This window comes from Eretmochelys imbricata, chromosome 2, assembly GCF_965152235.1.
Source record: "Eretmochelys imbricata isolate rEreImb1 chromosome 2, rEreImb1.hap1, whole genome shotgun sequence".
NCBI lineage: Eukaryota > Metazoa > Chordata > Testudines > Cheloniidae > Eretmochelys > Eretmochelys imbricata.
In genome coordinates, this window is record NC_135573.1 from 236,014,947 (window position 1) to 236,042,469 (window position 27,523).

A 27,523-nucleotide genomic window follows, 5' to 3' on the forward strand; every position below is an offset into this window, starting at 1 on the left:
AGGGTTTAGCTGATCGCCATATTTGGGGTCGGGAAGGAATTTTCCTCCAGGGCAGATTGGAAGAGGCCCTGGAGGTTTTTCGCCTTCCTCTGTAGCATGGGGCACGGGTCACTTGCTGGAGGATTCTCTGCTCCTTGAGGTCTTTAAACTACAATTTGAGGACTTCAATAGCACAGATATAGGTGTGAGGTTTTTTTTTTTTTGTAGGAGTGGTGGGTGAAATTCTGTGGCCTGCGTTGTGCAGGAGGTCAGACTAGATGATCATAATGGTCCCTTCTGACCTAAATATCTATGAATCTATGAATTTCCCCCTCAGGAAATAACTCTGGTCTAATGTCAGGTCCTGGGGCAAAAACCTCAGAGGGTGGCTTGAGGAGCTGTGGCTTATCAGTCTGCCCACCACTGCTGGAGCCTGAGGAAGTGGTTCTTTCATCTTTCCAGAGATAAGGGTCTTAAGGCCTGGTCTACAGTAGGCGAGGGGGTGGGGAGGAAATCAATCTAAATTACGCAACTTCAGCTACGTGAACAAACATAGCTAAAGTCGACGTACTTAGATCTACTTACTGCGCTGTCTTCATTGCAGGAGGTCGACTCCGCCTGCGTTTCTTGCTCCAGTGGAGTACCAGAGTCAACAGGAGAGCGCTCGATTTATCGCGTCTTCACTAGACGCAATAAATCAACCCCCGCTGGATTGATCACTCCCGAGGTAAGTGTAGACATGCCCTCAGAACTACTGATATCAGTCACTGCATTGCTATTCATGGTAAGCACAGCTACAGCAGCAGGTGGTCTGTCACATGCTCTGCCCTCCTACCATTTGTTGCTTTGGGTGTTTGAATTTAATTCTATACCATGGATCATACCCAATACACAAAACACATCATATTAACTCAAATATACAAGAGTCAAAAGTACAGCTAAGACCAGCCCTCAACCTCATCTAAATTCCCATCTCTTGTGGGACTGTTCCACTCTTCTCTGGCACACTCCCAGCAGAGTCTAAGAATCTAAGTTCAGCTGGGCTTTGTATGTCCCAACAGCCAAGACTTAGATCCACAAATCAGTGGATCAGTGCTTAATAATCTGCTACTGCTTGGAGTGGTTTTGGACATTTGGGTAGGCTTATAAAGTCCTGGAACCTCTTGGGAAATTAGCTGTAACCTAAAGTCCATGCTAATCCTGGCTGATCATACATTAAAATGTAAAATCAACCTCTAAGCATTTATGTCATTCGCAGGACAGTTCAAGCCAACAGCTGAGAGTCTGAGGAGAAAAAGATAGCATCTGTGTGTTCCATTAGTGCTACTGGCTTTAATTGGCCAACATTACAAAACAGAAGGAGTCTGAACACCATATGAGTAAAAAGCCAAGTACACAAAATGATGAAATAGAGGTTAACAGGCACTATTCTTTTAAACTAAATCTGGGCCTTCAATTTCTAGTTCTAAAAGTTTTCAACATTTTTCATGCCATCAGAAGAACTATTAGTTATTTCTTACATAGCCCAGGGAATTACATTTATTGTCAGAAGTTTCCATTTTGTCAGATCTCTACACATTTGAAGTCAGCTTTTGAGTCAAGGGGAAGAATTTGCGCATTGAATTTTAATTTAATTTTATTTTTTGGTCTTATATGTTATCTCTTGAAAGGGACTATTTCTTCCTCTACACTTCAGTAGGCACTGATTTAAATAATGAGCTATTTAAAAACTGTTTATATTCAGCGGGGAAAGAAACTAGTTGCTACGCCCAGTACTGCAGCTGCCCTTGCATACATGTGAGCTCTGATAAGCTACTGTGTCAAAACTAAAAAACGTAAACAAGGATGTCCCTGTCAGCCCAACTCTTCTTAGCAAGAGAGCCAGAATCAGACTGTGGAAATGCAATGGTTGAAAGTTCTCCATCTTAAGTGCATTTCTTATGCTAGCCTCTGTTTCTAAGAGAGAAACCAGGACAATCAGAGAACAGTGTGTGTATGTGCGTGCGTGCACCTAAATATTAATACTCCCCACAAAATAAGCCCCATTCAGGACAGTGCAGAGACCCAACTTTTTGCAAAAACACGTAGTGTTTTCGCTAATAAAGAGTTTCCTTTACTGAGAGCAGCCCTTTGGTATCCAAAGCCCATAGCCAAGGGACTCAGTTATTTTTGGGGAAAAACTAGTAGTACAAAAGAGTCTCTACTTTTTTAAAAAATAAGTAAATTTTAGCTCTCCTTTGAGAAGACTGATTTATATTAGCCTTTAAAACATAAAACCAAGTAAACCAATCACTAAGGTTGAGATAAATATAGCAGCGGGACGCTGCCTCTACAGCTGGAAGTCTGTGGGATGGGGACCTAAAGACACACACAAATGTAAAAGTTTGGGTGTGTCCCAAAAGTGTCATCTCACTATTCCTCCCCAAAATCCTCAAGCCAGCCCTGTGCTTAGTACTGTGATCATGGCAGACAGACTCCCTTGCATTGGAAGGGCTTTGCAAGCATCTCCAAAGATGCTACGGCAAGCTTTGTATTTACTACTTTGGCATGCATGGAAAGGGTTGGAATAATGTTGCAAAGCTCAAAGCAGGTGTCAAGGGTTAAAACAAAACTCCATAAACTTATCTCCATAGTCAAGTGCAACAACAAGCAACAGTGAAGCAGCTCACTGAAAAGCCTCTGAGAAGCCCAATCTGTCAAGTCTCACTCAAATAGGGCTTTCATCTGTTTGCATAAAGCCTCTTTTTGGTTTGCCTTTAAGTTTAAACTGAAGCTTCATAATAAGTGATCAAGTTCTCCATGAGCACAACTCAGCTCTTCAGAAATGCTGTTATATTAAACTGTGCACTTTACTCTTATGGATCTTCCTTACAGGGAAGACAGCTCACTGTAATATTTTATTAAGGCTTATTTTAAACCTGTAGCTTTAATACAGATGCTAATATTTTAACCATTTTTTAAAGTCAAGATTACACAGCAGGCCATTTAACCCAAAAAGTCTAGAAGGAGGCAGGTGACACTGATAATGTTCTAGCCCAATATCCAAACTGATCTACAGAACTTCAGAAACATGCACGGGACTGGAAAAGAACATGGTCATTGTGTGTTGTGTGGGACTGAGGGGGAGATCTGCCCCACAGGACAGAATAACTAGAGAGCCATACCTTCTCACAAATGGAGCTACAGATTAGCAATGCTCCAGAGAAGCGCATGACTAGTAGAAGTGTTGCTGAGAATGACTGAGGTACGTTTGCAAAGCTGAGTGCAGAAGCTTGCACAATGCACGTCCTTATGCCCACTAGCCTGGCTCTGTCCTCGTCTTTCCAACCAACTTAAGAAAACTATCCAATTTAAATACATACATCTGATCTGCTTTAATGGAAATATTCAAAAGTGATACAAGTGGGGCAAGTGAAGACAAATTCTAAAGACCCGTTTCTGAAATTGGCAGTAAGGGACTGCACAGGGTGGTGTTTTATTTTTTAAATACATAACTGAAGAGCTGAATTTGAACAAAACCTTTAAAAAAACAGCCACACATATACACACACATTTGAACTTGCATCACTGGTATCTAGTTTTAATTTTGTAACATGAGTCTGAAAAGATTCCTTTATAATTGGGATTAGTTTCAGGAAAGGCCCAACAGCCAAGGAAACTACAAGAGATCTTGCTAAAGACTCTTGCAAAGCTCCACAAAGCACTGATTGTTCACAGTCTTTAGCAAACAGTTCATGTATCAGGTGACTCAGTACATTCGGAATAGTGCCTTCAATTCAAAACGCAAAATAGTACAGAGGGTTACACCTTTTGTGCTAGTATCAAATATTTTAGCTTTTACACTACTAGTCTTATCAATGGACCAAGGAGATATCAACAATTTCAGTTTAAACACAAAATTTCCCAATACTGACTGGGAACTGCTTTTCTTACACACCAGTAATTTGTTCTAGATGACATGAGTGTCCAAAAGTTTTGAAAGCGTGGTATTCTGTATATGGCAGTGAAAGAGAAAATGTTGAGATAGAAGGTTAGCACATTCAGTTCCTCTTTTTGGAGGCAAGTGAGATTTGAGGGTCCAGAAATGTCTTTCCAAATCCTTTATATAACTAGAAACATATCTACAGCAATTTTACTTCTAGTAGTTAGATGACAATTAGAGACTTTTTAAATATGGCAATATTAAAAAACCATACAAAATACATATTAAGAACTAAGCAAATGTTTTAGAACAACTTTATGAAAGGCTTTTTATTTGCAAGGTGTATTTACATATTCCATAAAGTCCCATCACCTCCGGCAGTGTACAGTGCAGCTCCTTCTCAGCAGGAAGATTTTAAAATCAATCTCCACAGCAGTTTGTAAGCTCAGTTCAACCAGAAGTTGATTGGAGGGGGGAGGGAAGGGAGAGAAGAGGAAGTAGAAGTCACAGAAAAGTTCTGATCGCAAGTGCGGGGTCAGGAAAGATATACAACTAATATGGGATGCTTGGCCAACTAAGGGTTTCAAAATCCCCACAAACACAGAAGTATTGAGTAGTTTAAAAGAGACCCCTTCAAAATCTGTTTTTCCAAAAACTAAGTTTTTTATTTAGTATATGGGAAAGGTCTGACTTGAACAAGACCTTGCTGTCATTCCATAGTCTGTTATTAGGTAAGCTACCTAGTGAATACATAATTTAGGGCTGGGTAAACAACTAACTCCCAAGAACCAGACCTTTTTGAAGGACTGAAGTGTTTGACTAGACTCTCTCCATCCTCCCTCCTGCACTCTGTAACCCCAAAAAACTAACACTTTTGTCTTGACAATACCAGCATAGTACTGCTTTTTCCTACCATCCGTATGGCCTCACCTATCAAGCCCCCACTTACTCTTTAGATGCACATCACATCCCATCACCTCTCACAGGCTCGGGGGGGGGGGGGGTTTTGAGAATATTTCTAATATTGTGTCAATTATTCACATGATTTTCAGCTGACTCAACAGCAGATTCACTAATCCTGCTGCTGAAGTAGCCCCAAACTAGGAGCTCAGAATACTCCCCTGCTGTTCTGGCACTGTCTTAGCCACACTTTTCAAACGCTCCTCACTTGCGGAAATACTCCACATTTAGAAGTGCTCTTCTGTTTTTCCTCCTTGTGACCACATTTGTCCAGTAGCCATTCTAACAGTGGCAACTGCAAACTGCTCCCACCAACTAGCAACATCACCATGTTGGATCCTCAGCAAGACATACAAAAGTGGCAGGGAGAGTGAAGAAAAGATGTGGGAAGAGACAGAGGGAAGCAGCTAGGCAAGAGACAGTCCGGAACTTAAATAATGCATTAGGGGTGGGTGGGTGCTTCATTTTGTCTGTTTCAATGTTACAAAACATTAAAAGGGGATGGGTTCATCTTGGAAAAAAATCACCAAAAAAATGTATTATGTAATTCATGGAGAGTTCCAAAGTCACGGCAAAGACACAACCCAGATTCCATATTTGAGTTAACTGTATTTGATTACATGAATAAGTTAATGCTGGGATATGAATTAGAAACTCCTTCCAGTAGAGGCTAATAGTGTCACAGCAACAGGAACATTAGACAATATTGGCTTGCTACTAATAAATATTTTAGAGTTTTCTTTCCGTTTTGCTCTAGAATAGGAGACTCACCTATTTTCCATTTAAAATCCAAAGATTAGAAGCTTCAGTGAGCGAACTCTTCTCTTCAGAGTTCAAATAGAGAAAGAAAACTAGCTTATTTTAATTATGTATTTTACTATTTTAGCAGATTTCGTAAACTAGAGTTGAAAGGTTGCTTTTTAAACTTAACTCCACAGAAAAACTAATGAAGTTAAGGATTATTAAAATAAAAGACACTATAATTACCCAACTCTCAACCTTTAGAACCATTTATAAGAGGCAGAACAAACAATCTTTCATTACTAGAGGAAAAGTTACAAGACTCACAGATAACATTTTTACTTTTGCCAAGATGAAGACCCACCAAAGTGGAAGTGGGTTAAAACCCCAGTAAAGTTTTTAGATGACGAGGTCCGCAAACTTAGGGAATTGAAATCCTACAAAAAAAAAACTATGTAAAAGGTTACCTGGGAGATATGGTTGATGGAGGACTCCATTCTCCGCAGCTGGGATGCTTGAATGTCCAGCAGTTGGAGTACATTGTTGGCCAGTGCATTGATCTGATAAGCAACACTGGCAAGAGACTGGGTTGTGTATGCTTTGGTCTCTTCTAATGCTTTCCTTTTATCGGGAGCCTGAAAAACAAAGATATCATTTTTGTAAGGCCAGAAGAAAGGAGGACAAAACATTACTTTTAGAATACCATTCACCCAAAAGGCCTGATTGAGTAACTGCTCTGACTGCACAATCAAGTCTACATCAAGTAAGAACTCACATGAACAGGGGGAAAAAAAAAAAAAAAAAAAAAACCCAGACGCTAAAAACATGATGGTTTTGTTTAAGTAAAGATGGTCTATGCTAAGAAGTGATTCTCTAAGTTGAAACACTATTAGTATCAATTCTCTGGAACAGGGCTTTTGTAACCCGCCTATCCTTCACTTCCAGAGAGAAGCTTCCAATTCCCCTGACAAGTGAAATCCAGCTTCTCTCTTCACAGTACCCAAGCCAATTAAAAAAGGGAAAAGCATTTTCCCACAGTTGGGTGTCCCCCAGTGCACAAGTTTTTTACTATCAAGCCAACTCTACAGCTGTGTTGGCTGCTTATCCCACAGTGGGGGAGGAGGGAGAGCGCAGAGAGAGTCAGGAGGACATGCATACATAAGGCTCCTGCATCCAAGAGCCTTTGTGAAATTATTCCTGTTCCAATGAGGATTTGATAAACCTTTCTTCAGCTGGGGAAGCAGTCCCAAACTAAGGCAAGAGTCATACATATGTGGAGGGGCTAAAACATGGGTGGGCAAAGCACGGCCGCGGCCAGCATGTCAGACATAATCCAGTCCTCGAGTTCCTGCCAGGGAGCAGGATTGGCGCTTGCCCCGCTCTAGCACTCCAGCTGCAGAGCGGGATTCAGGGCTTGTGGGATTCAGAGCATGCAGGGAGAGGACACGCCACTGCTTCCGGGAGCTGCTTGAGGTAAGTGCCAACCAGAGCCTGCACCACTAACCTCCTCCCACACCCCAACCCCTGTGGTAACATGCCCCTCCTCCACCACCCAGTTTAACCCTCACTTCCCAGGGGAGAGAAGGAGACAGCAGACAGACAACACAAGCACAATGTTGCACTTGGTGACATTTGCCTTTTCAAGTGTGTTTAGATACAAGCAATATGAGAAGCAGAGGTGTGAATTTTCCCTACACCACGCCTCAGTAGGGTGTGACGTTCAAAACTAAACAGATTAGCCCCCAATCTCCCTTCAGAGCAGCAATTCATACCTACCCAGTCCCTCCCATAGGAGGAATTATTTTCTGCTAACAAAGTGAAATGTGCAGGGAAGGAATGAAGTCTCATCAGAAGGATGACCTACTGTGAATGCAAGTTTCTTTATAATTTTATTGATTTATAAAGCACCTAATCACAACAGCTACACTTGCTTTTGGGGAAAGGTTTCTATTCTAAACCCTTCCTTTCAATTCTGGATTTCTTCTCTCCCTGTCTCCCCTCCCCAGCTCTTGTTCGTTATTCTTTAAAGAAGTTGAAAATAAAGGAGAGAAGAAAAAGACAACATTCCTTGCAATAGTAAGTTTAAATTAAACATAGCAAAATCAGGGAATGTGAGTTCAGTTTGCACTCCACCTCAGCCCTGCATTTCCTGACTTCAGCTTGCTTAAGTATCATTCTTAAAACCTTGCATCATTGCCCCTGAATATTAAACAAAAATGTAGAGGCAAAGGAATCAATGACACTATTTAAGGATGGTGTCAGGGTCAGAGAAGTCAACCCTTTTTTACATTAAAAGTTAATTTCTAGCAATGGTTTAATAGAAAGCATTAGCAGTGACTGGGGGCATGCTAACCTCCATGAAAGGGGCGGGGGGAATTAAAGAAAAAAGACTCTGAAGTAGAGGACTCTCTGCAACACGCAGCAAAAAGAATGAAGTCTAATCTAATCAAAATGGTTAATGGTAGAGAGTAGATCACCACTACCATAGCACATTTTGGCAGAAGCCAGGGGATCCAAGAAATTTTCAAAATACCACCCAAAGTCTTAACTAAAAATAATGCTATTGGTCAACCATCAGGGATACTGAATGTCTTCTATGCTTGAACCAGAGTTGCTACCACTGGTTCAACTCCACTGGTGATGGCAAGATTGGCAATATAGACAGGCTACCATTATTTTAAACCACTGTGCTATCTATACATGCTATCAGCAGAGTTAAACACAGTAGTTAAAAAGCTACCAGGTTCCCAACACTTCTGCGAACGGTGGAGCGGCAGCCACAATGATACACTTCACAGGACAGGTTTAATGTAGTCAGCACAACTTGCACCTCAATGGTACCAAGTATGGCCTCATCCAATAGTCCTTACCTAAACAAGACACTTATTGAGGAGTTGTGTGTGACCATGGACTGGAGAGTCAGGCAATAAGAACATGATACAAAGACAACATTTGTAGTAACTAGATGAGAGATTCAGTGCTGTCAAATGGGAAGAAAGTGAAAACCTTTTATTTCTCTGGCAATTTCAGCAAGCAATTGGAGTCATTTGACAAAATGTCTGCTCTTCATTTTCACTTATTCAACAGATAGACATTTTAGTCATTTGAACAAAAAATTCGTTCAACATCATGATTATACAAGAACAGTCTGAGGAAAATATGTAGCTCCAAGGGTCAGTTACCCCAACAGAATTTGGTTAGTACAATTCTCAAAAGCTTCACTCATAAAACACAGGGGAAATTTCTCTGTTCTTTCTGTTATTGTTTGGGTTAAAGCTAACATGACATTTAGGCTTGTGCATTACACAACTGGGAGCTAGTGGTATAAGTCTCTTAATACAGATTCAAAACAGATATGCCTGCTAGGGTTTTTGGAGTAGGGGCAAGGAGGGTCAGATGTGTTTTCTGTTCCAAAACATAATTGAGTTAAACGACCGCTTTTTTGTAGTTTTGTCATGGCACCAACACTGACAGTACTTGGTACTTACAGCATTTTTCAGAGGATTTCCACCTATATTAATGCCTTGTAACTCCCCTATATGGTGGGAAGCATTATCCCAATGTTACAGGGGGTGACATGGATGCACAGGCCAACTTGCCCAAGTTCACACACTGAAATCAGAGTAGTAACAGAGCTCTGGTCTTCTAGAACCATTACTCTATCCACCCTCTCCTTGAGCAGATGCTCCTATACCAGGCAGTGCTGTTTTCAATGTAAAAGTGTCCCACTTCCCTTCAAAAAAAAAAAAAAAGGAGTGCAATACTCATGTGTTTTTCAAAAGAATAGCTTTTGACATAAGAGACAAATCCTGGTTCCATTAAGTTCAATAGGAAAAATCCCACGGATTTCAATAGAATCAAGATTTGAGCCAATGGCCTCCTGTAAACCATTAGATAGAAACAATTGCTCAGATGATTTTCAACCCCTTGAACCAGTTCAGGCAGATTTGGCAAACACTAAGATATTTATAGCTTCAGTAGGGGTTCACTGCAAGTCATCAAGAATGATTTTTAACACATTATGAATGTAATATTACTAAATATCCAGAAAACATGTGGGAAGAAGGGAGTCATTTCTTTGTGGTCTATGTTAAACTTCAAAACAGACCAATGCTTCTCCAGTTGTACTAGAGACGACTGGGGGAAAAAAAAAAAAAATCTGAAAAGTTGAACCTTTTCATTGAATTGTCTAATTTCAGGACCCCCCCCCCAAAAAAAACACACTACCCACACCCAAAAAAAACCAAAAACACACTAACATTTTCAGTAAAAAAGTTTCCCCAAAAGAGCATCCCATTTTTAAAACCAGCTTTGACCTGTACATCTGCTGTAACCTTAACTGCTGCCTGACTAAAGTGGAATGACAACTTGGCTCTTTGCTTCTGCAGAAATTAAGTATGAAGCTTCAAGAGGTTGTGAAAAAAATATATTTAAGCCAGTGTGCAGCTTAGATTCCCTACTACTTCATGGGATGGTTTCTGGCAAGACTGCGAAGTTCCCTGAATCACTTTCAGATTTGTAGTGATGTTACCACATTATGATGATTTCACAATGAACTCCACCCAAATCACTGCCACAGTAGGAGATGGGGAGTCACCGAATGTGCTCCAACTCAGCCACCCACTTCAGGGACACATAATAAAGGATCTGTCCATTATTCACTCTCCCTTATGCACACAGAGCTGAGAGAGAACCAACTATTCTTCTGTGGATTACCATCTATATGCAGACATTTTTCCATAGGAACGTGTCTGCAGTATTCTAACCATCTCCTTTCCTAACTTTCTCCATTTCATTGGATTCCCACCATCTTCCTAGCTACTCCAGCTCACAATCCTGAGACAATTTTAGGCATGTATCCTTTACATGTACAACCTTTCTCCCAATCCTGCTAGGTGACTCTCTAAAAAGGAGGTCTCAAACTCAAATGATCACAAGGGCCACATGAAGATTAGTGATGTGGCCCTCGGGCCAATGCACTGACACACCCCCTCACTGTCCCCAGCCCCAACCCCACTCCACCCCTTCCATGAGGCCCTGCCCTGCCTCCTCCCACCCCTTCCCCAAAGTCACCACCCCAACTTTGCTCCCTCTCTGCCCCCAGGGGGTGCAGGGTGTGGCAGAGTGCTCAGGGCAGGGAGTTGGACTGCGGGGTACAGGAGGGGTACAGTGTGCAGGCTCCAGCCCAGCACCGCTTACCTAGAGTGGCTCTGGGGTGGCAGCGGCGTGCACCGGGGCCAAGGCAGGCTCCTTGACTGCCTGCCCTAGCCCCACTCTGCTTCAGGAAGTGGCCAGAACCAGGTCCCTGCAGGTGCAGAGGGCTCCATGTTGCTCTCGCTTCCAGGTACCTCCCCCAAAGCTCCCACTGGCCAGTTACCCATTCCCAGCCAATGGGAGCTTCCAGGGGCAGTGCCTGGAAGCAAGAACAATGCACAGAGCCCTCTGCTGTGCCCCCCCCCCCCCCGCGGCCACAGGGACTTTGGTCAGCTCCATGGGGGAGGGGGGGGGGCGCGATCCTGCAGCTGGATTTGGCCTGCAGGCTGTAGTTTGCCCACCCCTGGCCTGGACATAGGCAGAGGGGCAAGCTGGGCTGGGGGAGAGTGGGGGGCACGCATGCAGGGAGCTTGGCAGGCCACACGAAAGAACCGCATGTTTGAGACCCCAGCTCTACAGCATCTCAGAAATGCATTCATTCACTTTTACTGCAAAAACACTAGTGCATGCTGTGACTGGTTGGACACCTCTTCTGGGATGCCACTTGATGTACTGGGATTTCACTGAGCCTCTCCTGCTCAACCAGCCTGGGTTCCCTCTCCCTGCTTTGCTGAACTAGGCTCTCGGGCTTCTTGCAGCGCACATGTGCACACCCCCCCAACTGAAGTCAGCTCTGTGTGAGAGGACTCCCCCAGTACTCATGTGCACACCCCTTTTGGGAGATAAACCCAGAATAATCCTGTCTTGTGTTGTACAGATTTTTCTGTACAGTGCAAGCTCATAAAAATCCACCCTCTTCCTCAATGTGAAGAGATATTTGCATGACTCCCGTCCCCCCTGTAGAAGTTACATAAACCGGGCTTAAACAAAATGCATTTTAACGACTATAAAAGGCAGATTTTAAGTGGTTCAAGGGATAGCAAACAGAACAAAGCAGATAACTAAGCAAATGAAACAAAACACGCAAACTAAGCTTGACACACTAGATAGGTAGGATACAAATTAGCAAATTCTCACCCCAAGTGATAAACAGGCTGGCAGATTCTTAAGGCACAAGTTGCCTTGGCTTTCCCAGGTTTTCATATACAGGCTAAAGATCAATTCTCTCAGTTCAGTCTTTGTTCCTCAGGTGTTTTCAGGTGAGTTGTGGGGAGAGTCAAGCCATCTCATGTCAGTCTCTCTCTTTTATATCTTCCCCCCACTTGCTGGAAAGCTTTTTTCCTGTGACCTGGGTCAAACAGTTCCCATTGTATAGAGCTATCTCTGAGAGGTTTCTATTGCGCACAGTTCCTGGGGTAATCCTTACGCTTGTGTGCATTTCTTCAATAAGCCACTAACATTGTTTGGCCTCATCCAATGTAGCATATTTGAAATACAGAGACATGGTCAATAATCCCAGCTTCAGATACGAAAATGATACAAGCATAAAAATTGGATAAATACATTCAGTAAATTATAATCTTTCCAATGATATCTTACAAGACCCATTTTGCATAAAGTACATCTCAGTTATGTCTCATCCACAACATAACCATATTTCCATGAAGAATATGGGGTGTAATGTCACACATGCCTTCACTATCTTCGCTCAAGACCCAGTCTCTCACTTCTCCCCATTTCATTCCATTCAATATGCTGCCAGTTTCCTTATGAACAAAGCTTAGAGGCTTCTGGCTGCTGCCACATCAACTCTCTACCATAAATAAGGAATGACTAAATAGAAGCACTACTTGCAGCAAGAGGAAGCACTCCCCCAAGAACACTTGATTTAATTTTGCTGAAGTCAGCAACTCAGCAGGATGCAATAAATGTGGCAGCATTGGAAAGAAATAAATAGTTGGCTCATATTAGATAGTTTAAAGACAGTGGGGATTTTGCCTCCCCATCCTTCAACAGATAAAGATGAAAAATACGGGAGAGTACACACTGGAATGTATGCAAACTCAAAGAAGGAGAAAAAAACAAGACAACTGCTTATGGCAATGTTACATCAGTTGACCAATCACTAAGTTATACAGAGACATGACTAAAATGCTAAACAAGTGACAAGTTACTGGGCACTGAGTAAAGAGCCCAGACCCTCTTTACACTCTTATTTACAGGAATGCTGTAGATTTATATGCACTTTTATATGGTTTTGCTGTCGTTCACACAATGTACCAAATTTGTATTTGCTGAAAGAAAATGCAAGGGTATTTTTTTAACTTTGTGGACAGCTTTATAAAGCTACTTGCTTTGCATCAACCAGTTAAAAGCGAATTAGACTAAATCACATGTAAACTGACTTAAGTAATCTGTCTTCATCACATAGTACTACTTTGCATAGTATTACTTAGCTGCAACCTCTAGTCTAACAGGAACAAAGAATAGTCAATATACCAGATTTTATGTAATTTCACTCACTTTCATTCACTTCCCTCTATTACTTACCCTTTTCGGAAAGTTTCAGAATGTAATTTATACTTCCTAATAAGCGAGATGATCAGATCAACGCTTCAGAGTCTTCCCCCCGGACCCTCCCCCCTCTGACTCATCTGTTCACTCTAGATTATGGGCCAAAATTCTGGTCCCACTGAAGTCACAAGAGATTTTGCCAACGAATTCAAGAGAGCCAAGATTTGGATCTAAGTTTTGACAAAGGCCTCCTTCAAAAAAGCCAATTTAGTATGGCATAAATTGGTGGCCTGACAGGACCAAAAAGAAAGTCCCAACCTAGCTTCAACAGTTAAGTCAAAACTGGACTTTGACATTTTGATAGCCTCACCTGCCTTCTCGGGGTCATAGATCCTGGTCCCACATACAAATAGAAGCAATAATACAATGACTAAAGAGAAGGTAAGCAAGAGGAAGGAGAGAGGAGGAGCAAGAAGGGGAGGAAGAGAAGGGAACACTGAACTGGTGCTAGAACCTGTTAATATGGTAGCCGGTGTTAACTAAGATATTTTGAAAGACTCACTAAAAATTAAAAAGAGGGGGAGGGGGGGCTCACTTGTAGTTTACATTCCCATTTCTACTGGAATGGGATACACTTGCAATGTCAGTTCAATGGGAAAGAGGTATATTCAGGCAATTGGCCTGGAGGCGCCTACCCATCAATACTGAACCCTGACATCTACAAGGGGCAATCCCACACGACACAGAAAACAAATAGCTTCCCCACCCAGGAAATGAACACACTGGCTCATTATGCAGCCCCCAACAACACTGAACTTCTTACAACATAGCACTCTCACATGTCTCCATAATGAGCTTGAAAGTCTCCATCAAATCCCTGCTTCATATCCCTGATCAGGCTTTTAAGAACTTGGAAGGCTGGACTACAATTTTAAGGATTTATTCTTTGATTCTGATGGTTGGCAACAGGCCTTGGCATTTCTGAGCTCTCCTCAACTTATGCTCAGCTTGATCTAAGCATTCTGTCTCTGAGCTGCAGTAATGTGTCTCAGAGGTTTAATTATCCCACTCACACTAGATAATGTTTACCTACTATGAGCCAAAAGTCTAATTTGCACTGAGCATTAAGAATGATAAATCCAGAGGTCCTTCTAAATAAGTATTGAGGCTCTACCTATTGAATTAGGTATACAGCCAGTGGATATCTGCTTGTTTTTAGTCATAATTCATGAAGCTCTTTAAAACACTTTGCATACAGGTTGCTCTGTGGCGATCATATTTTGCTGTTGCTGCCAGTAAGTCATTTTAGTATCACTTCAATCACAAAAAATGGAAAGAGGGGGAAGAAAGTCAGGTCAGCAGTCACAAGTCTCTATGCACCAAAGGAAACTTCCAGCAGCTATCTAACTAGAAGCTGCTCAAAGGGATTTGAACACCATAATAAAAAAGTGCTTCCCAGACAGCATAGGGTATTCCTCCCCTTCGTAGATAAAAGGTATTGTATACAGACTTAAAAGGATGCAAGTCATAAAAGCAGAGTAAGGGGCAAAAGAATTATTCACAGAACTGGGTAGGACTAATTTTAATTTAGAAATAGGGGTTATTTACAGTTGTACTGATATTATACAGAGAAGGTGGGAACAAGAAGACAGGAGAAACCGATGTGTCAGATTCCTCCTGGAAAGTGTTTACTAACGTGCTTATATAGGAATCACATTTGAGAAATTCTGCTAGTTTACACATACACTGCATCACAGACCTGGGCCAAAATAGGTTTTTGCTTTTTTTTTTTTTAAAAAAATGAGCCCTGCAGGTAAGACTCTTAAATCCACATTCAGGTACATAAGTACAAGACCTAATCATCAGTCCTAAGCAGACAGCTGCTCTCAAGTGCTCAGTGCTTTTGAACAATCAGTAGACACATTTAGGTACCTAAAAATGGCTTTAAGAACCCAGCCTTATTCATCCACTTCCTCTTTTTCTTTTAATAAAAATACTGTTTCATACTAAAATGTCCCATCATCAAGCATAATGTAGACAAGAGTCCAGATGGCCCCCAGTGTCATATAGCCACTATTTAGCTAGACCTCCTTCAAAACAAGGTTAGGTCACATGGCAGTGAAATTCCGATGAATGCCTGGTGCAGCCTATCCTAGCTCTTCCCCCATTACTATCATCAGTGCATCTGAGTCAATAGTAGAATTGGTTGGAAGTAAGTTTGTGTGGGGTTGTTGTTTTGGGGGGGGAAGAGGGGGCAGGGAGGATAGATGATCCTCGTGTAGGCACAGCCAACCAGCTTCTCTATACTAAAAAGGATAAACACTTGCATTCTAAAGCAATAGACAAATCTTTAAATTGTGACTTGAAATTTATAAATAGAAAGACTTAACATAAACTTGTACAAATTCAGCAATGTGATTTAGGAGTTCCGCAATAGAGTATTTATAATAGAAAAGTTCAAGTATTTTATTAAAGTGCTCTCTCCAAGGACAACTTGTCGTCATTTTGCTGCACTTGCTTACCCCTTGGGATGGGAAAAAAGAGAACAGGGATTTTGAAAGCTTCAGACACTAATTAATTGACATTGTTAAGTAAGCTATTAATAGAAGTATGTTAACTACACTTGTGTAGTATCTGTTTTTATCCAGTATCCTCTCTCCAGGAGACTAATCCTGCCCTTGCAGGGGAAGTGGGGAAAAGGGGGAAGGGAAAGGGGGAAGGGAATAGACTTTATGATCTAATATAGTGGTAACCAACTGGTCAATCATGATCAACTAGTCAATCCAAGAGGATCTCCCAGTCAATCACAATCTGATGGTGCAGCGTGTCTGCCGCTAAGCAGATGTCCTGCCTACCCTGGCCCTACACCGCTCCTGGAAGCGGCCAGCACATCCCTGCGGGTGGGGGTCTCCCTCCATGCACTTCTCCTGCCTGCAAGCACCACCTGTGAGAAGAGGGAGCCAGTGAAGGGATGCAAAGAGGGGTTATACGGTCCAAGCAACAGTCTAGAAGAATGAGGAGTGGGGCAAGATGGCATGTGACAAGTACAGAGAGAAGAACATTACAGTAATCAAGATGTGAGATGACAAGAGCCTGGATCACAGTTTTAGCTATCTGGATGGATAGGAAAGTCCATATATCTTAGCGATGTCACATAGAACAAAATCAGCAAGACTTGGATGTAGCCTGGATGTGAGGACCCAGAGAAAGGTCCAAGTTGAAGAGAACACCCAGGTTATGGGCCCGAGCAACAGGTAGAGTGGTGGTGTTATCCACAATCATCAGGAAAGAAGGTAGTAGGGAGGGCAGGAATTAAGAGCTCTGTTTTAGCTATGTTGGGCTTGAGCTGATTGATAGACATACTTAAGCAGAGGTCAGAGAGGGGCTGAGATTTTAGTTTGGACAGAAGGAGACAGGTCTAGAATAGAGGTAGATTTTTTAATCATTTGCAGAGAGACAGTTGAAATTGTGTATGCAGATTAAATTGCTCAGAAGCAAGAGGCAGAGAGAAAGAAAAAAAAGGGGACCAAGGACAGAGCCCTGGAGGGGCCTTAGGAGGATCTGCTGAAGACATGTTGAAGTGATTGGAGAGGCAGGAGGAGAACTAGGAGACGACAGTCACAGAAGGCAAGGGAGGACATGATTTAAAGAAGAGCATGGTTGACTGTCAAAGGCATCTTACAGGTCAAGGAGGATGAGGTCGGAGGATGAGGTTCAGAGATTTGGCTTGGACGAGGTCATTAGAGACTTTGGCAAAAGTTGTTGCAGTTGAACGCAAGGGATGGAAGCCAGACTGGAGAGTCTAGGATAGAACTGAGCTCCAGACAGGGATTGTTAACAGTGCATTCAATGAACTTAGAAATGAAAGGAAGACTGCTACAGCCAATAATTTACAAAGATCAGTTTCACACATGCCCCAAAAAATCCAATACACACACTAGATAACTGGTGAGAAATTAACCCCTCTTTTGATCAGTATTCCTCTGATCAGTGCTGAACCAGGTTTCTATAATCAGACTGTATTCTCCAACCTGTGTTATATTTTCTCCTCTTGGTTGGAAGAACTGATCCGCACTCTTATTAGCTGAGAAAGTCCAGGCTTCTAACATGTTTTTAAACAAAGAGGTCTTTTTTCTTTGAAGGGAAAAAGTCTTCCAAAATAAATTCCATGTTCTAATTTCTTTATATATGGAATACTTGTACTCTCCAAAGCAGACCTTCCTTTGTATTCACCTTTGTTTCACTTGGACCAGCTATGATCAAGGTACAAAACAGACTCAGACTTTAAAGGTCAGAAGGGACCATTACCGTCATCTAGTCTGACCTCCTGCACATTACATGCCACAGAATCTCACCCACCCACACCTGTAACAGACCCCTAACCTCTGGCTGAATTACTGAAGTCCTTAAATCATGGTTTAATGACTTCAAGTTACAGAGAATACACCGTTTACACTAGTTTAAACCTGCAAGTGACCTGTGCCCCGTGCCCCATGCTTCAGAGGAAGGCAAAAAACCCAGGGTCTCTGCCAGTCTGACTGGGGTGAGGGGACATTCCTTCATGACCCCAAATAAATCAAATCAGTTAGACTCTGGGCATGTAGACAAGATCCACCACCCAGATACCTGGGAAAGAATTCTCTGTAGTAATTCAGAGCCCTCCCCATCTAGCATCCCATCACTGGCTGCTGGAGATACTTGTGTGAGCAGTTGCAGATCAGCTACATGCCATTATAGGCAGTCTCCTCACACCATCACCTCCATAAAACTTCTCAAGCTCAGTCTTGAAGCCAGTTAGGGGTTTTTATCCCGCACTGCTCCCCTTGGAAGGCTGCTCCAGAACTTCACTCCTCTGGTAGTTAGAAACCTTTGCCTAATTTCAAGCCTAAACTTGTTGATGGCCAGTTTATATCCATTTGTTCTTGTGTCCACATTAGCGCTTAACTCCTCTCCCTCCCTGGTATTTATCCCTCTGATGTATTTAGAGAGAGCAATCATATCTCCCCTCAGCCTTCTTTTGGTTAGGCTAAAGAAGCCAAGGTCTTTGGGTCTCCTCTCATAAGGTAAGTTTTCCATTCCTGACCATCCTAGTAACCTTTCTCTATGCCTGTTCCACTTTGAATTCATCTTTCTTAAACATAAAAGACAAGAATTGCACAGTATTCCAGACGAGGTTTCTCCAGCGCTTTGTATAATGGTACTAACACTTCACCTTCTCTACTGGAAATACTTTGCCTGATGCATCCTAGGACTACATTATCCTTTTTCACGGCTGCACCACATGGTTGATCACAGGATGATTGAGACAAACACACCCAGGTCTTTCCCCTCCCCTGCACTTCCAACTGATACTTCCCCAGCTTATAGCAAATATTCTTGGTTTTAGCCCATCTTTGCACTATTAAATTTCATCCCATTTCTATTACTCCAGTTTACAAGGTCATTCAGATCTTCTTGTATGATATTCCGGTCCTCCTCTATATTGGAGATACTTTCCAACTTTGTGTTGTCCACAAATTTTGTTAGCACACTCCCACTTTTTGTCCCAGGGTCAGTAATAAAAAAAGTTAAATAAAATTGGTCCCCACCACTAATCATTGGTGGAGTTCCTCAAGAACCTCCCTCCAGCCTGACAGTTCACCTTTCAGAATGCCTCATTGTAGTCTCCCCTTTAACCAGTTCCTTATCCACCTTTCACTTCTCATATTAATCCCCATCTTCTCCAATTTCATTAATAGTTTCCCATATGGAACAGTATCAAATGCCTTACTGAAATCCAGGTAGATTAATCTACTGCATTTCCTTTGTCTAAAAAAAAAAAAAAAATCAGTTCTCTTCTCAAAGGAGATCAGGTTGGTCTGGCACAATCTACCCTTTGTAAAACCATGTTGTATTTTATAATTATGTTTAGCTCTATGTCCTTAACTATTTTTAAAATTTGTTCCAAGGCCTTGTGTACAATTAGTTTAATCTCAACAGGCCTGTAGTTTCCCTGATCACCCCTCCTCCCCCCTTTCTTAAAAATAGGAACTATATTAGCAATTCTCCAGTCATAGGGTAAGACGCCTTAGTTTACAGATTCGTTAAAAATCCTTACTATTTGGCTTGCAATTTCATGTGCCAGTTGCTTTAATATTCTTGAATGGAGATTATCCAGGCCCCCTGATTTATCCCATTGAGCTGTTAGAGTTTGACTTTGACTTTCACCTCAGATGTGGTAATTTCAACCTCCAGGTCCTCATTCCCATTATCCCTCTGCCACTACCCAAAAGCTTTTCCTTAACCTCATTAAAAACTGAGGCAAAGTATTGGTTTAGGTGTTGGGCCATGCCTAGACTATCTTTAATCGCCACCCCATCCTCAGTGCTTAGCGGTCCTGCTACTTCTTTCCTTGTTTTCTTATTTATATGGCTTTTACTATTAGTTTTAATTCCTTTGCAGGGTCCAACCTTGTTTGGCTTTTGGCCATTTTCACTTTATCCACACACTTTCAGACCTTCAAAAAGGTACTTTCCTTGCTGATCCATCCCATCTTCCCATTCCTTGTAGGCTGTTTTCTCTTAATCTTCTATTTGAGATGCTTGCTCATCCAGCTTGGTCTGCAACCCTTCCTTAAAAAAAATTTTCCCCTTGCTTGGGATAAAGGCTTCAGATAGTTTCTGCAACTTTGACTTAAAGTAATTCCATGCTTCCTCCACATTCAGATCCTTGAGTTTCTCAGTCCAATCCACTTCCCTAATTCCCTTAATTTTTTTAAAGTTAGCCCTTTTAAAATTAAGAATTTTAGTTGCAGACCTGTTTTCGTTTACCCTTCCATTTAGTTTAAACTGAATTAGCTCATCACCACTCAAACCAAGGCTGTCTTCTACAACCAGTTCTTCTAGGAGGTCCTCACTACTCACCAATACCAAATCTCAAACGGCATCACCTCTTGTTGGTTCAAAATACAGTGTTTACATCTATGTATACAAATAGTTCTGCCACAGATCTTAATGGGATTACAATGGAGAGCAAAATTTGGCATATCTATGTTCAGGAAGCCATCTCACTCTTCTTTAAAGAGTTCAATAGATACTTTGATCTCTACTGTAAGTCACCTTTTTAAAGAAGTGGTTCCATTGTAATCCAGGCTGTTTGAATTACAACAGCAACCTGATACATCCAATGGGAGAGTGATTTACAAAGTGACACTGACAGATTGAGACAGTAAGGAAGCAATGCCAGCTACTCTGTTAATGGCATCTTCTGCCCAGTACAGCAAATGGTGCTCATGTTGGCTCTGGAATAAATTTCTCCCCATATTAATATTCTTATATTATATAGATAGTATGTAGCACAATTTCTAGTTGTACCTTCCTGCGAACCCCAGTCAAATGAGAATATGTCAAAGAAACAATTCACACACACTGGCACAATAAAATTCTTGATATTTTGGATACTGGGATCTGAGTATAGAATGAAGTGCGAAAAAAATATCACAACAGGTTTCAGAGTAACAGCCGTGTTAGTCTGTATTCGCAAAAAGAAAAGGAGACTAACCAATTTGAGCATGAGCTTTCGTGAGCTACAGCTCACTTCATCGGATGCGTCTAAGGTGCCACAAGTACTCCTTTTCTATATCACAATAGTAACTGGGCAAGTATGATTATTCTACCAATAAACATGTGTACTCTCTCAACTCAGAGCAATGACTGTTGATTTCTGCACTCACCACATTGCCCATATGCCCCAGGCAGCCTCTCTTTTCCACTGTGCTAAATGTATCACTTCCCCTTCAATTCCTACCTCAAATCTCACCACTCATGTCAATTCTAATCAACATTCCTATTCATTCCTGCCTTATTCTCATAAAAGGGGGAAGGACACTAAGTTGCAAACACAAAAGCTAAACAGGCCCTACAATCTTTATTTACTGTAGCCCTCTTCTCTCCCTCCACCTTTCTCTTATGTCACAAAATTTAGCAAATGTAGTTTAGAGCAGAGGTTCCCAAATCTCAAACCGTGCCTCCCTCTGGAGATTCTTGTCCCACACATGCCCCTCCCCCCCATATGCCCAACACAGGAGACAAGAGGGCAACAGCCCAGCCAGCTAAAATGGCAATTTGGAGAAGAGAAGGAGGTAGGGTGTGGAGGGTGCCTGAGAGGATGCAGGAAGGGATGGTTGCTGGGTGACCATGGGAAGCAGGGGGGTTTGTAGGAGAGGCAGGTGCTGATCTTGATAGCTTTTGAATCAATGCCACTAGTACCTCCTGCACCCCAACACTCTGCTCCAGCCCACAATGCTGCCACTAGCACTGATGTGAATACACAGGGATGTGGTGGAGTCTCCGTCAACTATGTCTTTAAATTAAGACTGGATATCTTTCTAAAAAGACATGTTGTTACAGCTCAAGCAGAAATTATGGGTTTGATGCAGAAATTACTGGGTGATGTTTTGGCTGTGTTATGAAGGTGGTCAGATTAGGTGATAATTGTCGCTTCTGGCCTTAAAAAAAAGTCATCTATGATTGGGAGTTGAAGGCATTTATTTGCCTCTCCAGTTCCCTCCTAAAGAATGCTAGGTGCATTTTCAGCAAAACTGAGACATACTTGTGTGCTTTTAGCTAGAGATTAAAACTTTATTCCTCTTTCAGAGATTACATCATCATAATGATCTCTGCTGGCCCTGGAGTCTGACCTTTTGTATAAAAATAAAACATAGAACTTCCCCAAAACAATTCCTACAGCATATCTTAGAAAATCATCCAGTTTTGACTTAAAACTTGTCAGTGACAGAATCCCCCATGAGCCTTGGTAAATTGTTCCAATGGTTAAATTACTCAGAGTTAAAAATTTAAGAGGGCTTGTCTACACTACCACTTATGTTGATGTAACTTACCTTGCTAAGGGGTGTGAAAAAGCCAGCCCCCTGAGCAACACAAGTTACATCAACCTAAGTACTGTCCACACCAGCGTTAAGCCAGCAAAAGAGCGCTCTCCCATCGGCATAGTGCATCTTCACCAGACACGCTACAGCAGTGCAGATGCATTGGTGCAGCTTTTTCTTAATCACCTCTCTGAGATGCTTGCTCATCCAGCCTGGTCTACAACTCCTGCTTATGAATTTTTCCCCCTTTCTTGGGATGCAGGCTTCAATAGCTTCTGCAGCTTTGACTTGAAGTAATCCCAGGCCTCCTCTGCCTTTAGATCCATAAAATTCTTCAGTCCAATCCACTTCCAAAATCCTAGTTTAACGCTCTCTTAATCAGTTGTGCCAGCCTCCATCCTAGAAGTCTATTTCCTTCCCTACTCAGATGAAGTCCATCCCAAGAGAACTCTTCTGTCCATGAAGGCCTCCCAGTGGCCATACATCCCAAAGCCCTCCTTACAGCACAACTATAGAAATCCCATTGATTTAGATAGGTAAATTCAATTAAATCAAACAAAAATACTTTTGCAGTGTTCCATAAACCCACTCACTGTTCTATACCCCGTAACCCAAATTAGCAAGCCTCCTCCATAATCAGGGCCCCTTTCAAAGAATGCCCCTGCCAGCAGTCCGCTCGCAACAGTGTTTAATTTGTAATGAAAGAGATGCAATGAATGGCTCAAGCTATTTTTTACATTCATTACTGATACAGCAAACCCAGAGGTGCTGGGGCTCAGCCCTGGCAAAAATTAAGCACTGCCTCAAGACAAGGGAGCTATAGGTAATCACAATATAATGAGCAGGTGTCTCTCTCAGGTAGAAGAGCCCCAGACCATTTAGAGCTTTGTAAGTCAAAGCCAACATATTCAACTCCCACAGTGAAGATCCCAAACAAAGGTGCAACAGGCTCACAGCAATACGGCCCACTTTACAAGTAGGCTCCCACATTGTCCAGTAGTTTTCATTTAGATTTAAGGTAGAGTCCCACATAATGCATGTGGCTTTGCTATAATCTCATGGCAACAAAGGTTCATTATGCGAGGACAGTGGTCACCAACCGGCTGATCCTAGAGGATCTCCCAGAGGTGCAGTGTGACTGCTGCTAAGGCAGACGCCCTGCCTACCCTGGCCCCACGCTGCTCCCGGAAGCAGCCGGTGCAGTCCCGCAGGGAAGGAGTCTCCCTCCACACACTGCCCCTGCCTGTAAGCACTGCCCCCCACAGCTCCCATTGGCCAGAAGAGCTGTGGGGGCGGTGCTTGCAGAGGGGGAGCAGTGCATGGAACCACAGGGTTGCACTGGCCCCTTCCAGGAGTGGTGGGGGGCCAGGGAGCCTGCCTTTGCCTCGCTGCGCCTGCTGCCAACCAAGAGCTGCCAGAGGTAAGTGCTGCCCAGCGGGAGCCACACCCCAACCCCAAGCCCCCCCCAGAGCCAGCACCCTGTACTCTCCTGCACCCCAACCCCCTGCTGCAGCCCTGACCCCGCTCTAAGAGCCAGCACCCTGTACCCCTTCCTGCACCCCAACAGTCTGCTCCAGCCTAGAACCCCCTCCTGTATCCAAACTCCCTCCTAAAGCTTTCACCCCTCACCCCCTCCTGCACCCCAATCCCTGCCCCAGGCTTAGCCCAGAGCCCCCTCCCACACTGCGAACACCTCGGGCCCCAGCCCAGAGCCCACATCCCCTACCGAACCCCAACCTCCTGCCCCAGCCTGGCAAAAGTGAGCACAGGTGTTGGAGAGTGAACAGGGGGAGGGGAGAGAAATGGAGCAAGGGGGTGGGGAAGATCCTGGGTTGCCCTTATATTCTCAAAAAGTAATCTTGCGCCTAAAAAGGTTGGAGACCACTGGGCTAAGAGGATCTACTTCTGAAAGCATCAGTAGCTAACTCCTAGCCAGATGTAGGTGAAACATATCCTGGTCTTTACTTCTACCTGATCACATAACAGCAGCTGGCATGGTTGTAAATGGGGGCATGATTTAGATCTTCAAAGAGTCAATTATAGGAGAGCTTAAATGCATTTTATAACAGAGTTCTTGATAGCTCTTGTGAGCACGTTATGGTCCTCTGGGTAAGTCTTCATTTGAATAATTATTTTAAAATGCTAATATCTGACCCAATGGGAGGAACCGCTCTCTAAGTATTTAAATACTGAGGCTTGGTCTACACTGCCAACTTCTGTTGGTATAACTACATTACTCAGGGTGTGAAAAATCCATACCCCAAAGCGACAGATATACCGACAAACCCCAGACAGCGCTGTGTTGATGGGAGAGCTTCACCTGTCGACATAGCTACCGCCTCTCAAAGGGGTGGAGTACCTACACTAATGGGAGAAGCTCCACCACTGCAAGTGTAGACAAGCCCTGAGGATCAAACATCTCACACTTGGAGTACTCGGTAACTTCACAAGTGTAGCAAGCAGGGATTTTATACCTTCAGAGGGGTAAAGAGTCAACAATGCAAGTGGAGATGGACATCATTCACACACACCACCCACCCACACCCCAAAATACCTACAGGCAAGAGTCTACACTATTAGTCCTGTACATAAAAAGTTTCAGTTTACGAAAGGAAAGCTACTAGAATTGCAAATGCACACATCCTAAAGAGTATTTGAATCCAGCCACATTCGCAGAGAACATAAAACAGCCAAACAAATTAAATTCTTCAAAAAGAAAAAATAGTCCAAAGTTCCTTTTTAATTATTTTGATCACAGCAGCACCTAGGTGCTCCAGTCATGGACCAGGAGCCCAGGGTGCTAGGCATTGCGCAAGCAAAAACTAAGACAGTTCCTGCCCCAAAGAGTTTACATTCCAAGAAAAGAGCCAACAGAAGGCTAGATACAGACTGACCAAATTCTACAAGGACACAATGAGAGAATCACAGAATCGTAGGACTGAACAGAACCTCCAGAGGTCATCTAGTCCAGTCCCCTGCACTCATGGCAGGACTAAGTATTAGCTAGACCATCTCTGACAGGTGTTTGTCTAATCCACTCTTTAAAATCTCCAGTAATGGAGATTCCACAATCTCCCTAGATAGAAGTTAATTTATTCCAGTGTTCAACTGCCCTGACTGTTAGGAAGTTTTTCCTAATGTCCAGTCTAAACCGCCCTGCTCCAATTTAAGCCCACTACTTCTTGTCCTATCCTCCGAGACTGAGAACTTTTCTTCTCCCTCCTTCTTGTAACAACCTTTTATGTACTTGAAAACTTATGTCCCCTCTTGGTCTTCTCTAGACTACACAAACCCAATTTTTTCAATCTTCTCTCATGGGTCATGTTTTCTAGACCTTTTATTGCTCTTCTCTGGACTTTCTACAATTTGTCCACATCTTTCCTGAAACACGACGCCCAGAACTGGACACAAGAACATCATAAGAATGGCCATACTGGGTCAGATCAAAGGTCCATCCAGCCCAGTACCCTGCCTGCTGACAGTGGCCAATGCCAGGTGCCCCAAAGGGAGTGAACCTAACAAGTAGTGACCAAGTGATCTCTCTCCTGCCATCCATCTCCACACTCTGATAAACAGAGGCTAAGGACACCATTCCTTACCCATCCTGGCTAATAGCCATTAATGGACTTAATCTCCATGAATTTATTCAGCTCTCTTAAATCCTGTTATAGTCCTAGCCTTCACAACCTCCTCAGGCAAGGAGTTCCACAGGTTGACTGTGCGCCGAGTGAAGAACTTCTTCCTTTTATTTGTTTTAAACCCGCTGCCCATTAATTTCATTTGGTGGCCCCTAGTTCTTATATTATGGGAAGTAGTAAATAACTTTTTCTTATTCTTCACTTTCTCCACACCACTCATGATTTTATAAACTTCTACCATATCCCCCTAGTCTCCTCTGTTCCAAGCTGAAAAGTCCTAGCCTCTTTAATCTCTCCTCATATGGGACCCGTTCCAAACCCCAATCATTTTAGTTGCCCTTTTCTGAATCTTTTCTAATGCGGGTATATCTTTGAGATGAGGGGACCACATCTGTACGCAATATTCAAGATGTGGGCGTACCATGGATTTATATAAGGGCAATCAGATATTCTCCGTCTTATTCTCTATCCCTTTAAGGATTCCTAACATCCCATTTGCTTTTTTGTCTGCTGCTGCACACTGCGTTGACATCTTCAGAGAACTATCCAGGATGACTCCAAGATCTTTCTCCTGATTAGTTAAATTAGCCCCCAGTTGAAGTCGTATCCATGCAGAGTAGAGTAGAATAGTTACTTCTCTTGTCTTGCTTATAATACTCCTGCTAATACACCCCAGAATGATGTTTGGTTTTTTTTTTTGGCAACACTTACAGTTTTGACTCATTTAGCTTATGATTCACTCTGACCCCCAGATCCCTTCCTTTCTGCAGTACTCCTTCCTAGGCAATCATTTCCCATTGTGTGTGCTCACACAACGGATTTTTCCTTCTTAAGAGGAGTATTTTGCACTTGTCATTATTGAATTTCATCTTATTTCAGACCATTTCTCCAGATCATTTTGAATTTTAATCCTACCCTCCAAAGCACTTGCAACCCCTCCCAGCTTGGTATCCTCTGCAACCTTTAAGTGTACTCTCTAGGCCATTATCTAAATCATTGATCAGCATGATAGGCGGTGGTCTCAGCACACGAGCAGCCCTAGCTATTGTCAAGTTTTTTTGTAGACTTCATGGCAAAGAAGAGTCCTCAGGAAGATAAGTCAGTTAGAATGTTTTCAGGGAACTTTTCCCAAACATGAGGGGCAGCATATGAGAGAGCACAGACATTAAAGTTTCAAATAAGCAAGTGGGCTACAGAGGCTGACATCATGGACTAACCAGAGAGGTAGGAGTCAATCTTCTAATACTGAAAGAGAGAGGATAGGTTGGTAGAGTAGGGATAAGTTCCTCAAGGGTCTTCAAAGTGAGACGTAGCTTACAAGTAGTGAGAAGTAGGATATGACAGAGAGAAGGGAACTGTGAAGTGACAAACAGGGGTGACATGGTCAGAGCAACAGGATGGGAAAATGATCTGTGCAGTAGCATTCCGCATGGACATCAGTGGGGCAAGACTGCATTCACCATGTCCAGAGGAAAGCATGTTGCAGCAATTAGAGCCTGAATGAGAGTTTTAAGCTGTATGGATGATAGGAAAGGATGTATCTAAGGGTATGGCTACACTACGCAGCTACAGCGTAGCTGCTGTTTGTCGGCAGGAGAGAGCTCTCCTGCAGACAACGCTGTTCACACCAGCGCTTTTAGTCAGTAAAACTTTTGTCCTTTGGGGAGGTGTGGTTGTTTTTTTTTTTACATCACTGAATGACAAAAGTTTTGCTGACGAAGTGCCAGTGTAGACGCAGCCTTAGAGATGTTATGCAGAAAGAATCTCCAAGATTTAGATATAGTGAGTCCTTGGTTACGAAACCTTGAA

The 27,523-nt window shown here is 42.7% G+C and overlaps 1 protein-coding gene across 9 annotated transcripts in view; it reads right to left on the reverse strand.

Moving 5' to 3' along the window:
* Positions 1-27,523, reverse strand: part of ABI1 (abl interactor 1) — a 119,004-nt gene that overhangs the window by 75,244 nt on the left and 16,237 nt on the right. For all 9 annotated transcript variants that reach the window (XM_077808238.1, XM_077808239.1, XM_077808236.1 and 6 more), the window contains exon 2: positions 6,070-6,237. In XM_077808238.1, the coding sequence (XP_077664364.1) occupies positions 6,070-6,237 (168 nt within the window). The remainder of the gene's footprint in view (positions 1-6,069; positions 6,238-27,523) is intronic.